Here is a 14637-nt window from a genome sequence, read left to right as displayed (position 1 = left end):
AAGTCTTTAATATCTTTCTTGAATCAATCCTCTATTTCTAATTTTTCACAATTAATAAAATTAATTTTTTTTAATTAAACATTAATCCAATGTCAATATTTTTTTTCTACACAGCAAGAACCCCTTATTAAGCTAATTTAATCAATCTATCAAGATCAATTTCAACCAACTTAACATGACAAGAATTAAACTGAAAAAAACTACGTGGATGGGGGGGGGGGAAAATTGTGCTTGAAACCGCAAATGCTTTTTTTTTTTTCTCAATTTCAATTCAAGTTCCTATATTTTTAATTACAGCAAATAATAAAATGAGATTTTTGTTGCAAAACCAAACATCAACTCCATATCTATACATGTTTTGACACCATGAAAATCAAAAAATCAGTCCAACCTACCATTTTTGTTGAACCGCACTCATTAAAAAGGTGCATTCATGGTTTTCAAGGGATGAAATTTGATCCAAAAACAGTCTTTATGGAGAGAGATTGCTTCTTTTTCTTCTTTTTTATCTAAATCAAGACATTGATATTGAGATATGAAATTATTGACAACGAATAAATCTTAAAAATTTTCGTCAATAGATAAAATAAGCACATGATGAAGCATTAAGGACGCAAAAAATAGTGTAGTGTTTGTCATTATGAAATCATTTAAGACATGCTTTAGCATAAGCTAACCTCATCCATTACCAGAAAAAACATCATACAAAGACTGTTTGTACTAGAAAACATGACCTAAGCATTGTTTGGGCTAGAAAAAAAAAAAAAAAACAAAGAGTAAGGATTTTGGTGAGAATTCAGGTGATTTGGAGATTTTAATGTCTAGCACTTCAATTTTTCTACATTAGGGCTTCTAGGTATACTTAAAGATGCGTTAAAAACTTTTTTAAAAAAATTATCTATACCATGGAACCTCAGAATAACTGTATTATAAACAGCCAACCCCCAGAGCCCAGACCTGTACCATCCACTGCAAAGGTAGCATTAAACTGCAGCTGGATTCTTCACTACAGTCAAACGATGTTTTCTGACATAAATTCTTCAAACCGATCAGGGAACGTTGAATGAATCGAATCGGCTTCATGTCCTGATTCTCAAAGATGAACAGGTTGTGCTTGACCATCCATGCGTGAGCAAAGAGGAAGACCTGTTCAATGGGAAGAGTCTTCACTATTTCCTGTTACCATCCCTTGAAGCAAGACTGAGCTGCAGTGGATACATGAAAACCAAGAGGACAGTCTTGGCTTACATGCAATTTTTTTCATCTTAGGGGGTAAGCTTTCCACACAGAGAGTAAGTGTTCTATGTTGTCTAGTTCTAGAACAAAACATCAGATGATTTGGTAAAGATGAATATTAACAGCAGAATGAAAAGCACTCTTCACTTCCTAGGTGCGCCAAAGCGGTTTAGCAGGGCTTTCAAATACAACAAACACCAAAGATTTTTTAAAACACTTTTAAAACGCAAAAACAAACAGAACCAAAACTGAGATGCATCAAAAGTGTCTTTTCTAATGTGCACTGTTCTAAAAATCAAAGAAAACAAGAGAAGAAAAAATAAAAGCATGAAAAAAGGGTAAGAGCACTGTTTCATGAACAAAGAGTTCCAATTTCATGCTACACTGGGAACTGAGCCATAAGAAAAACACATCAAAGAACCTGATAGTCGATTTATTATTTCTCAGCAACTTCCTTTATCAACTAGAGTTTATAACAATCTACCACAACAATGATTCTGGCTACTTTTTGAAAAAGAAAAGAAAAGAGAGAAAATGGGGGCTCAACTTGATGTTATATAGCTTGCTATCCAGCATAGCTTTGCAAAGATTAAAGAACTGATCAGTTGTTTGCTAATATTTTAGAATTCAACACCATTAGAGATAGGAGGAAGACACTTCGGTTAATAAGATCAGAAACAAGATACATTCTGCTTCGAACTCAGGAAATTGCAGGTTGAATAGATGGAAGCTGCAGCAGCTCTAACAGCCAATTCCTTCTGCGAGCTATCTGCTTTCTCAGTTCTGCACATTGAAGAAAACTGTATAATTATGAAGTAACTTGCAGAATATTTGCCACATGGTGAGGCATGAATAAAAGAATGTTGACGAAACAGATTGTTTATAATGATGATAAATGATAATGTCTCTTCAGTCATCATAATTCATCATCCATAATATGAGCTCAATCATGCAATTTAAGATACTATACCAGATCCTGCCACAAGTTTGACAAAGGTATAATGGCGTAGTAATTTACCTTGGGTAACCTAAAATTGCATTATAGTGCAAATGTTGCAGCCCCTGATCACAGTGCACTTGCATTTCCTTTACTTGGCTCAACCAAGTTTCCTGAAATTCAAACCAGAAAGCACCTAAATAAGCTAATGAAAGAAATTGGATTAAAAAATTGAATTTTCTATACTATCATAAGCTCTGCAGAAGAGGATTTATTTAAAAAAATGGAAATCCTATTACAAGTAAGAAACAATTTTTGTATTCAGAAACTGTCTAGTGTATTCAGGCAAATGAATTAGTCTGGTCAGATATAAGTTGATACCAAACCATCGCAAATCACCATGGAATCACTAAGTCAAATTCACACACACACATCTCTAGATTACTAGTAGAATTTTGTAGCATGAGAAACAAAGAAAAGTCTCTCCTATTGCACTTGTCTTTCCAATCACACTTACAAGTTGTTTCTCTTCTTCAGAAAGTGCACTGTCCAACTGATCAAACAATGCTCTCCATCTTGCTTGATGCATGGCAGCTGTTGCATTACTGGACACTACTTCTGAAGAACTTTTCATAGTATAAGAACCGTCCACTTCAATAGCTGAGAACTCTTTTGATATTAAAAATGGTAACTCAGTAGTTATCACTGCTCGGACTCTCTTCCTACTTCGGCGCAATGCTGAAAGTACAGGAGATGGTTTATTAACATATGGACATCATGTACCATACTAAATAATACTCAACAACCATTCACATTATAAAGCATTACCTGCTATCCGTCCTCTAATGTCTTGATGAAGAAGTTCCAACCATTGAGAAGAAACAGTAGCAGCTGAAAGTACAAAAACAAAGTACAAACCTTTCAGCTAAGATGTTCTTGGCTTTCAGTTTGTCGTGTAACTTCAATGTCGTGATAAATAGCAATACCCTAATTCTATAAAGATACACAATTCATTTAGGTTGTGTTTGTTTTTGTAGTTTAACCATGTTTTTGAAAAAAATTGAATTTTATTTGTTTTAAATTATTTTTTAGTGTTTTTTTATCTTTTTAATATGATGTCAAAAACAAATTTTAAAAATAAAAAGATATTATTTTAAAGTATATCCAAGCAAAAAATACTTTGAAAAACAACTTCTGCTGCAATCTTAAACACGCTTAGTGTCTTGCAATTCCTATCTACCGCAGTTTCACATATAAATATCCAAATATTAAATTGTCAATTCCTTCTAAAAAAGAATTTAACACACCTTTCACAGAAAGACAAGAAACACTTGCGTTGTTTGCTGATTCCTCATTCAGAACAGTTCTAGATTCCTCCAAGGCGTTAGTTGATGAAGGCAACTTCAATGTCAATGCATCATTCTCACTGGCAGCTGAGTGTGAAACAAAATTTCTGTCATGTACCATGTCTACCATGCTGGAGTCACCCTCCCCGTTGGATATAGGGTACCCTCTTGTTTGCTTGCTCCCAAATAAAGAAGTTGAACTCCCATTTCCATGAGAAAAACTGAGTCGATGTATTCCAGAATCACTCGTACTATTGTTTTCTTTAGTTCCAGATTTTAGATATGCTTGTTTGCTTTCAAGACAGCCATTTTCGAGTTTTTCAGACCTTACCAAAGCCTCTATTATGGAATGGACCTGCTTTTTATTTCTCACATGGTTTATGATCCCAGGGTTCAAGCCATTTAGCAATCCACTTGGAGCAGCAATCTTGGTAAACCTATCCACCTGCTCTCTCTTTGCAAGTTCCATCTTTTCCTTGAGAACATCATCTTTGGGTTTCCTCCCACGTTGCTTTGCCATTGGTATCCCTCCATGAGAAGATGTCATAAAACCACTTTGAATTGAAATCCCTCCATATGAAGATGACAGAAAACCGTTTTGCTTCATTTCTTTCCACATTCTTAATGGATCCTTTTCCTGCACTGGACCAGTAGTACTCCCACACTCAGAAATATCTCTTGTCTTCTCATGATCTTTCTGAGTGTGGAATGGTTCCTGGTTCACAGAGCTATCATCCTGTGCATTCAGATCCAAGCCAAAGCCAACAGAGGTTGCGCGTTTATTGTCATGTTTGCTCTCATGCTTCTTGAGCAATGGGACTTCATTACAATTCTCAGCATGTTCTGCCATATCCTTTCTCACCAAATGATTAACAATGCAAGCTTCATTACTGAGATCCAGTGGCTTAGAGGCAGCAGTGACCTCAACTGATAATGCGGTCCTTCCACTTCTTTCTGCTCGATAAGCATTGAAGTCCAAGGTTACTGGAACATTGGTGACTTGGGACATCTTTTCAGTAAACTGAAAGCTGTCGTCGTCTTCTTTGTTTTTCAAGTGATTGCTGCTTACTTCTGTGCCATTATCAAGTAGAAAAAACAAAGCTTTAAAACGATGTTTATATTGGAAGTTCAACGGGCCACAACAAGTTGATCTACAGTGGAACTAAAGTACCATTCTACGTGTCCAGGCATTTCAATTTGTTTTCAATTAAATGTTTCTTGTTGGTCTTGTTCTGCTAACAAGTATTACTAGTGAATAGATTTGTCTATTATACTTGTACATAGCTGCATTCTGACATCCCAGAAACGAACAAATTTCAATATCAAAACACCTAACAGCAGCAAAAAAAGTTACATATTAATAAAACCTTACCTTCAAACCTCAGCACAGATTCAAGATTACGCATTTTAATCTTTTTTCGAGCAACTTCTGATTTCTCTCCCAATTCACCACTAGTCCGCTTCTCACCAGCCAACTAAAACAACCCAGAATCAGGAACATAAAACTTCTCAAAAGAACCAAAGAAAGAGAGAAACCAACCTTGGAATCAGATCTGGACCTCCCTGTATCCCCTCCTCGATCTTCCATTAGCTTAAACCTAATCCAAAATTCAAGACTTTTAGTACCAAAATCTTGAACCAAAAGGAAAAAAGGTAAAAACTTGAAACCCGATTTAAGACTTTAAACAACAAGGACCTAAGCCGAAATCAAAAGGACAAAAATTCTTGGAAACCCTATTCAATTAAGATCTCTAGCATCAAAACTTTTTTAAAAAATTAATCTTGAAACCCAATTAAAAATCAAGAAATTTAACACAAAACCTTAAAACAAAAGGCAAAAATAAAGAAATGGTAATAAAAGATTTCCTACCCGCTAAGTCAAATCTTGATTTCTTTAAAAAGGTTATCTGTATCTACTTTTAGTAGGATTTGAGAGAGATTGGAAGCGAGTTAGGGTTTCAGAAAGAGGAGGAGGGATGGCAATATATGTTTTGAAATGTATTAGTGATTTGAATTTACAGAGAGGGAGAGAGAAAGAGAGCGCGCTTGCTTTTGCTTATCTCTTGTCCGATTTCAAGTGCTAGAAGACATGGAGGAGTCGTGCTTCCTTTTTATTTATTTTTTTAAGGAGTTTTTGACGCTAACAACGTGAGGGAGGGAGGGAGGTTTGGGGGCTTGGAGTTTCGTTTTTCTCCTTTCAAATTCAAATACGATGTTTGGAGGGATTTTTGTATGGGCCCCCACATTATTCCCCCATTGTTATCACCTCCTGCTTCTTCTTTTTATTTTTTAATAGGATTTTTGAAATTATGATAACAGATTTTTTTTAATTATTTTTTATTTAAAATTTTATTATAATAATATTTTTAATTATTTATTTTTTATATCAACACATTAAAACAATCCAAAAATATAAAAAATTAATTTAAAAAAATAATTATGTCCAATTTTTTTTTTGAGATGCAGTACTAAATAATTTGTTTAAAACCATGTGAATTGAATTTAATTCAAACGATTAAATAAGTTTTTGTGTTTGGATCTTTTTGAGGATATTAATTTAAATTTCAAATAGAATTTAATTTATAAAAAGATATGCAAAAGTAAATCAAATGGATACCCTAGGATTTGTTACAGTAATGTATCTTGAAATTAGTGTTAAAAATAATATTTTAAAAACACTTGCATATTAACAAAAATTCTATTTTTGCTTTCTCTTGTTCATACAGCTCTTTCTTTTATTTCATATTGCTCCAATTTAAATAGCCCACGATACAATTTTACCTATTGTTACTCCAATTTAAATAGGTCTATTTATATATTCTCTAAAACACTTATATTTCATGTCATTTAAAAAAATATATTAAGGTCATTGTAACAAAACAAAAAAAAATGATTTCTCTAATAAAATTGATTTCTAAATAAAGAAAAAATTATTCAAGATTGCTAGTTAAATTTATTTTCATGGGTATTATAAACAATTTAATTGAATTAAATTATTAGGTTTAATATTTTATTTCAAACATAAAAATTATAATAGGTTATCAATTGAATTCAAATTTACTTATGAATTCAATTTAGCATGTGATTTTGTTGGAAACAAGATGTATACGACTCACTAGTTAATTATGTTAATGTTATATATATTGATCTTGGCTATGTGATACGTGTTTGTTTGGCTTCTTATAATTGCATTTTCACCAACCATCGAGGATTCAAACTAAAAAGCCGTATTCCGGGCTAATATTTTTTTAACAATAAAAAATAATGTTTAGACACTGCTAACATATGTTTTTTTTTTTAAATATGATTTGAGTCATAGACCATATTGAAAAGAAAAAAAAACATTATAATACTTAATTCTTAGCTAGCTTAATGTTGAAGGACAATAAAAAAAAAATCAATTAAAAAACCATCTTGATTCAACTCGGCCCAGCCTGCTAAATTCATTATTTGGATTTTAAGACTAGGATCACTCAATAGAAACCAAACTGGAAAAAGATTACGAAGTCAATTCACAAACAATTAAATGTAGAAGGGTGAAATTGAGATAAAAATAATATTAATCAACAAAAATGACAAAAACAAAATGATCAGAGTAAACCTGGGTGAACCTATCAAATCCACGTTCGGGTCATAAGACTGAAATACACCCACGGAAAGCAAATCGAAAGAAATTAAAAGTTCAATTCCTAACAAACTCAAAATTAAAGGATTAAATTGAAAAATAATATTAAACCTTTGTTAAAATTCTAAATATTAAAATATTAACCCGAAAATAAAATGGGTCAAATTAAATCGAAGATATAAGTTAAATGACAAGAGATAAAATTAATGTATGGAGAGAGAAAAGAAAAAGAGAAAAAAAAGTCAACGATACTACACCAGACCACTACTCAATAAATGCGCCACCCTGACAAGAATGCAACACTAACATAATTCCAATGGCACCGGTGAAGGCTACCTTCATAGTCCAATGAAAGACCCACGTGTTACCTAGACACGATGACCTTCTATCATACCATCAATTCTTTCCTCATGGTCCATGACTTTTCTTGAAAATAGGCTGAAAATTGTGTTTAAGTTTCAATTTGAGCTCTAAGTTTTATATTGTTTTGAATGCATTGCATTGAAATCAGTTTTGTCAAATCGAGCATCAATTGAGTGTCAAGTTTATTTGCTGATATCATGACAACCTCATACAAGCCAACTAAAACTAATCACAAAGTTTAAACTTAAATTAATCTAGTGTAAAAAAATTAAATTGAAAAATAAAAAACTAAAATGATTAATTAAAATAAAAAACACAATGCATTGTTGTAATCCACAATAAGAGGGTCGCACTAAATAATCAAAGCCCATTTAGTTGTTTGTATAATTTTTTTTTTATTTTTTGCTTCTTGAATGTTAGGTTTAGGGACATTTTTATTTGCTATTATAAAGCTTAAATGTAGGTTGGCCAGTCAACAATATTGTAAAATGAGATTAATTGATTTTTTTTTAAGATAATATTTGGCAGAGTGAAAATTATAATTTCTTATACGTATAATATAAATTGGTTAATTGTCTCATCCAAATATAAAGAAGAAGAAAAGTATAGTCATCTAAAAATATAATAAGCATGCACTCTATCTATTTAATTAGAGTCACACGTAATAATTTATGATCATATTGAATTTAATATGATTTAAATAATTTAGAAAAATAAAAATTATTTATGAAAATATAAAAATATATATCAACTTTTATACGTGATTATCAAATATCACATATTATTTTGATTGAAATAAATGGAATATGAAGTGCTAGGTACTACTAGAATACTAAAGTTTCTTTTTATTAAGGAAATATTACCTTAAATCTCTTAAAGTTTGAGCACGGTAAATATGCTACAATTAAAATTAGATAATGTGATTTTATATGTGAGTGTTTGGTCGGCGGTGAGGAGTTGGATTGGTTTGGTTTGGATAGAGGTTTGGATGGTGGCTGTTGGTGGTCGGAGAGTGATGGTTGTTGTGTTGTGAAGCGTTATTATTGATTTCCATGCTAGTTTTGTTTTTATGGTGGTAGAGAAAAAGACAAAACTAGGATTTATTATGCATTCGGTGTTTATGTTGCAATTCAAATGGTTGGTTTTAGACGGTCAAAAAGAAGGCCTAACTAGGTGCTGTCGTGGCTTATGAGTGTGTTTGGTATTGTGGTAGCTGTTGTGGTTGTGGTTTATAAAAAGTTGTTTTATAAAAAGTACTTTTAGTTGAGGTTGGTTTGAAAAAATAGGTGTTTGGTTAAAACTGTGGTTGAAATTGAAGTTGAAGAAAAAGCAGTTTAATGTGTTTGGTTAAAAGTGCTTTTAAAATTAAGGTTATAAAATAATTTTAAAATATATATTAATATTAATGGTTTTAAATTTAAATATTATAGAATTAATTACTCCTATTACATCATCAAATAAAAAATACTTTATAAAAAATATTTTTTATTATTCCATTAAACTATTTATAATTTCATTACATACAAAATTCATCCGATAAGAACTACAGTTTTTATAATTTTTTGAGCGTAGATAAAATATTATCAGGTATAAAATTGATATTACAGTGCAATAAATTCACTTTATACTAATGTTTTTTTTTTAAATGTTAAAAAAATTAACACTGAAAAAAAAAAAAAAGAATTTCACATGAACAATGCAATTTTTGCACTGTTTACATACTCCACTGTTCAGTGAACAGTGTATCATGGTTGGATTTCCCGAAAGCAGCATTTTCCTGCTTTTTATTTTCCTGCGTTTCTCACGCGATTTGGATGTGGGACCATGCACAGTAAGCAGCGTTTTTTGGTTAACCAAACACTTGCTTCCTGCGTTTTTAAAAAAACACAACTTCTAACGCGTAGCCAAACGGACTCTATATGTGAGTGTGTTTGAAAACGTGATTTGTAATTATATTTTCTTAAATTTTAAATTTTTTTAATGTATTAATATTAAAATTAATTTATTTTTTTAAAAAAATATTATTTTAATATATTTTTAAATAAAAAATATTTTAAAAAATAACTATAAACTAACAGGGTAAAAAAGTAGGCACGGCTAAGTGGTGACGTGGATGGGCTAGGTGGTGGTGAAAAATGTGTGGATGAGTTGGTACTGATGCAATACATCGTCTGCCTCTCTTTATATATTTTTTGTTTATTTTTACTATTTGAATGATAGATAGATTAACGATGTTTGTATCATATAAATACAAGATTAAGACTGCTTTTTTTTTTTTTGTGTTTTTAAGTTACAATTTAATTAGGAGTTGTTGATTTTTTTTCCTAATATATGAGAATACTTTGGATAAATACTCTTGCAAATAAAATTATTTTTTTTATTAAATTATACTTAGAAGAGGATTTGGATATTACAAGTTCCAAATAAGAACAAGAAAATAAAATAAAAATATTAGTACAATGAAAATAAAAGGCATGGGAAAGTATGGTGACAGAATTAAATTCTCAACTAGTTTAATATTAAAAATAAATCAGCAAAAATAATTTTGAAAAAAATATATAAGTTTTTTTTTTAAAGTAAATCATGGGGGGAAATCATATAAAACAAAAGAAATAAAAATATTAGTACAACCAAAATTAAAATGTGTGGGGAAAGCTATTTTCCCCTCGTCTTTTAGAGTATTGTTGATTGGGTTTTGATTTGAAAAAAATTATGGTAAAAGAAAGAAAAAAGATATAAAAGTTATAAGGACACAGTAGAAATTAATTCAATTATAATGATAAACTTATATTATTTCAAAACTTTTTGTTGAATAAGTTTTCATGTTTTTAATTTAGGCCTCGTTTATTTGTTGGAAAGTAGTTTATTTTTGAAAAGTGAATTCTAGAAAAATAAATTCTGAAAAAGTAAATTATTTTTTGATATTTGGTAATGTAATGAAAAATAAGTTGGAAAATAATTTATAGTATTTGATTATGTCATGGAAAATGAGTTGGAAAATAACTTATTATTGCATTATGTTTTTCAAGTTTATTAAAATAATAAGGAACAAATCTTACAAATTAAAAAATTGAATGAGAATGAAATTGAAAAAAATTATAATTTGATAAATTATTTCAAATAAATAAATAATAATCAAAATAATAGAGATTAAATCTAAAAAATAAAACAAATTGAAAGATGAAGAAATTAAAATAATAATAATTAACATTTCATAAATTATTTCAAATAAAATAAGTAACAATCAAGAGAATGATGATCAAATTTGATAGATAAAAAATTTCAATTAAAAAAATAACAAGAAAAAAGTAAATAATAATTATAAAAATAAAGATTAAAGTTAATATAAAAATTAAATTCTAAGGAATGAAATTGACAAAAAAATATTCAAAACAAAATAGATATAGCAATCAAAAGTTTGAGGATCAAATTTGATATAATCAGCAAATAATATAACATTTCTAAATTTTTCACAACTTTCAAAAAGTATTTTCTGTCTAAAATAAAAAAAATATTTTTTTAAAAATCAAATTAAATTTTTATTTGAATGAAAAATATATTTTATTAATTAATTTTTTTAATGATAAATAAACAAAGGATTTCTCATATGGATGAATGAGAGAGAGAGAGCGTTACCCCAGGATTTCTCATAAAAAAAATAGTTATTAAGAAAAGAAAAGAAAGCAAAAAAAAAAAAATAACAGAGTGCCCAAATAAGCGTTGATGACTTGGCATTCCTAGTGTCAAGAATTGATTGATGTGGTTGGTGAGGGAGCCAATGGGCGTGTGTTAGCATTAATGCTGCATGCAATTGAAGCAAGACTACCACGTGCCAGCGTGCATCCCATCCCATACTGCCACATTCTCCACGTTGCCTTCCTATCTTTTTGAAATTGAACGGCCCTGATTAAAATCACTGCCTTTAACTGCCTGTTAGATTTTGTGTGAGCCACGTTATTATTAAACATCTCCCAAACACGCAATCGTTGGTTTTTTGGTTTTTTTATTTCCTACAGCCGTTAGCAGAATCAGCAACTACACCCATCCTATCATGACCCTTCACACATATTAAAAGCATTTATTTATCTTTTTTTTTAGCTGATGCCAATTTTTATGACGAAATACTTTTGTGTTCTTGTTTTATACATATTAAAAAACATTTACTCACAAAAAAAATTATTTTTTATCGTTTTCACAAATAAAATTGTTTCATTATCAATTATACTACTAAGAAAAACAAGATTAAATAAAAAGAATCTCTAATTATTATTATGAGAGAGATAAAAAAGAAAAAATAGTGTTAATGAATGTTTAGTTGTGTGGTAACAATTGTTTTATAAAGTAATTTTTGCTTAAAATTATATCAAAATAAAATTATTTTTGATATCAGCATATAAAAGGGTTTTGAAACACAAAAAAATATATTTAAAATAAATAAAAAAATAAATTTTTAAAACATAAAACAAACATAATCTTAGTATTCAATCAAACAGCGACAGCCAAGAGGGTTGCAATTAGATCTCAGTGGTTTGTAGGCAGAGGATTAGACTCTGAGGTGGAAACGAGTGGACGTGACACAAGCCTTCGTGGACATGGTCTTTATAAGAGAAGGCAAGAACCAATGACATTAGCAGTAGAATACGGAAGTTTCACACGAGCAGGTTCTTGAACCCTTCTTGCTTGCACTTCTCACACCAATCTTGACCGTCCACGGATCTTTTCTTGCCTGATCTTTTCCTTCTCGTGGACTTCAACTCTGATTCGGAGAGTAAATGCCTATAATTGTCCCAGTTGCGATACAACACTGCTAACGTCCCTCTTACCAACCAATTACAATTCCCTGTGCGATTGTGTTATCTTCTCCTCTATATTCCTTGCCGTCTGTCTCCATACATAGATGGCATCAGTGGGCATTCGTCTTGAAGGGAATGGTCTTCGCCGGTTTTCTGAAAATAATCCCGTCAAGAATGCCCATCTGTGGCCGTGTAATAATGTCAAGATATCCGGCAACTTGTGTGATGGTGCAAGATTCAGGAAAGGGAGGGTCTCGATGTCAATGAAGAGTATTACGACGCCGGGAATTGTAAGGGCAGCCGATTCTTCTGATGGAAACAAGAAATCTGCAGTTTTATTTGAGAAGGTTGAGCAATGGATGAGGGATTCTGTGGTGGAGATTGTCAACAACTTAAGGGAAGCGCCTCTCTTGGTCCATGTATACGCGGAGGAAAGCGGTGGAACGACGGTGCTGAAGACGGAGAAGGAGGTGGCGGAGGAGAAATGGCCGGGCTTGATGGAGAGATGGGGAAAGAGAGAGACCCAGTTGCCTGATGGGGTGATTTTTGTGGAGAAACTGGAGGACGGTGAGGAGGAGGAGGAGGAGGAAGATGCGATTACCAGGGCATGGGGGATCGTGGTGCAAGGGAGAGGAGTGGATTGTGGGCCTGTCTGCTACTTGCTGAAGACAAGCAGGGTCGGGGCTGGGCCTGGTTTGGGCCTGTGCTGCACTCATTTTTGTTTGATGAAGGTACAGAGTTTCAGGGAGACAGCCAGGTCTCAGTTCAAGAATTGCTGGTTGTCGCAAGGGCTTTGAGACTGGAAACGGTGGCGTTTCGATTATCTGACACATAAATCATTGGTAATTAAGGGTGATGGTTTATGATGTAAATGATTTATACATTTAAAATCAATTATGATTAGTCAATTGTAACAAGAGATTGTTTGTTCAATTTTAATTTTTTTAACTTAGCATTAGTCTTGTTTTTTTTATGATTCCCTTAGTGAAAACTGGCTTGCAGTCATGGGACATGATCCATGAAAGAATTTCTTCTGTTTATTGTTCCATAGATGTTTTATGAATTGACATCAATTGTGTATTTTAATTAAATGGCTTGAAATCAAAAGAATGATGCTTAAAAAATATATTATTTTAATAAATTTTTTTAAAAATAATCACTGCCAAAAATTCATGCCAAATCAAAATCTTGTATGATTTTGGTAAGATTTGTTTAAGAATACAGTAGTAGTTATAGTTTAAAGTATTTTTTTGTTTAAAAATATATATTAAAATTATATTTTTTTTAATATCAGTACATCAAAACATTTAAAAACATAAAAAAAAAATTTAAACAAAAAGATTCAAACTTTAAGAAAATATAATTTATAATATATTTTCTAAATAGGCTCTTAAAGCCTGTTTGAGATTATAATAAAATATTTTTTATTTAAAAATTAAACAAAATAAAGTTTACATATGTAAGGGATTTTAAGGTGTACTCCATAAGTAAAATACACGTTAAGAGAGAAGAAAAGGAAAGCGTAGAAGCTGCATTCATCGTGGCTGGTAGCTTGCAAACGATTACTTGAGCGTTTAATGTATTCTCCAGCACATGATTAGCTTAAAAATATTGTAGATTACTTTACATTTGTGAGTAAAGCAAGGGAAAGCCAAACACTAGTATTCGTGTGTGCTTTATCTAACGAAGATAAAGATTATCTTCCTTCAATGGATTGAAAATTTTACTCTATCTTTTACTTTATATTGGTTAAAAAAAAACATAATAAAATTAATGATGTGATAAAATGACTGTAACACTAACACTAGAGGAGGGGATTACGCTATAAATTGTAATGGTATCACACAATGATTTATCTGGTTTATTTGGTCCTTTCGTTTTTATTTTTATTTTGATCACTTGATTTATTTCTAATTTAATTATTTCATATTGTGTTGATTTAAAATTAAATTTGATGGTTTATTCCGGCTGCCTAAGTAAAGGGAACGAGTGATGTCGAGAGAATTTCAATCTTATAATTCAAATTGTAGGCTTATAAAATTAGCTCAGGTTGACTCGAGTTTGTTTTGGATTTTTTTTTTCTAGTTTTATCCTTCAATATTTATTTGGTTCGGAGTTGGACTTTGTAATTTTATTTTAATTTTTTTTTATGAAGTTATCTCAATCTCATGATTTAATACACGAGTTTGACAAGTTTTTCTAGGTTGATTATGGTCAATTGTTTTTCTTTTACTAAAATATATTTTTTAAAAAATTATCTTTCATCATTTGAGTTGGTTAAGAATTGGACTTGATAAATTTTTTTAATTATTTTTTGTATTGGATAATTTTTTTTTA

The 14637-nt window shown here is 30.9% G+C and overlaps 2 protein-coding genes across 2 annotated transcripts; one reads left to right on the top strand and one right to left on the bottom strand.

The window, feature by feature from the left end:
• Positions 1–1650: 1650 nt before the first annotated feature.
• On the bottom strand, positions 1651–5707 carry LOC118035981 (uncharacterized). Its single transcript, XM_035041652.2, has 8 exons — positions 5390–5707; positions 5060–5117; positions 4892–4994; positions 3481–4590; positions 3002–3064; positions 2691–2911; positions 2255–2346; positions 1651–2019 (listed from the first exon to the last, which is right to left on the bottom strand). The coding sequence occupies exons 2-8, from the start codon at positions 5105–5107 to the stop codon at positions 1908–1910; spliced, it is 1749 nt and encodes a 582-aa protein (XP_034897543.1). The 5' UTR covers positions 5108–5117; positions 5390–5707; the 3' UTR covers positions 1651–1907.
• A 6419-nt stretch (positions 5708–12126) lies between these two features.
• Positions 12127–13252, top strand: LOC118035982 (uncharacterized). The gene has a single exon (XM_035041655.2). It carries the CDS (start codon positions 12405–12407, stop codon positions 13095–13097), a length of 693 nt encoding a protein of 230 aa, XP_034897546.1. The 5' UTR covers positions 12127–12404; the 3' UTR covers positions 13098–13252.
• Positions 13253–14637: the final 1385 nt, after the last annotated feature.

The sequence above is a fragment of the Populus alba genome, chromosome 19, assembly GCF_005239225.2.
Source record: "Populus alba chromosome 19, ASM523922v2, whole genome shotgun sequence".
Taxonomy (NCBI): Eukaryota; Viridiplantae; Streptophyta; class Magnoliopsida; order Malpighiales; family Salicaceae; genus Populus; species Populus alba.
Note: the sequence above shows the minus strand (reverse complement) of the source record. Positions and strands in the feature narration are given on the sequence as shown.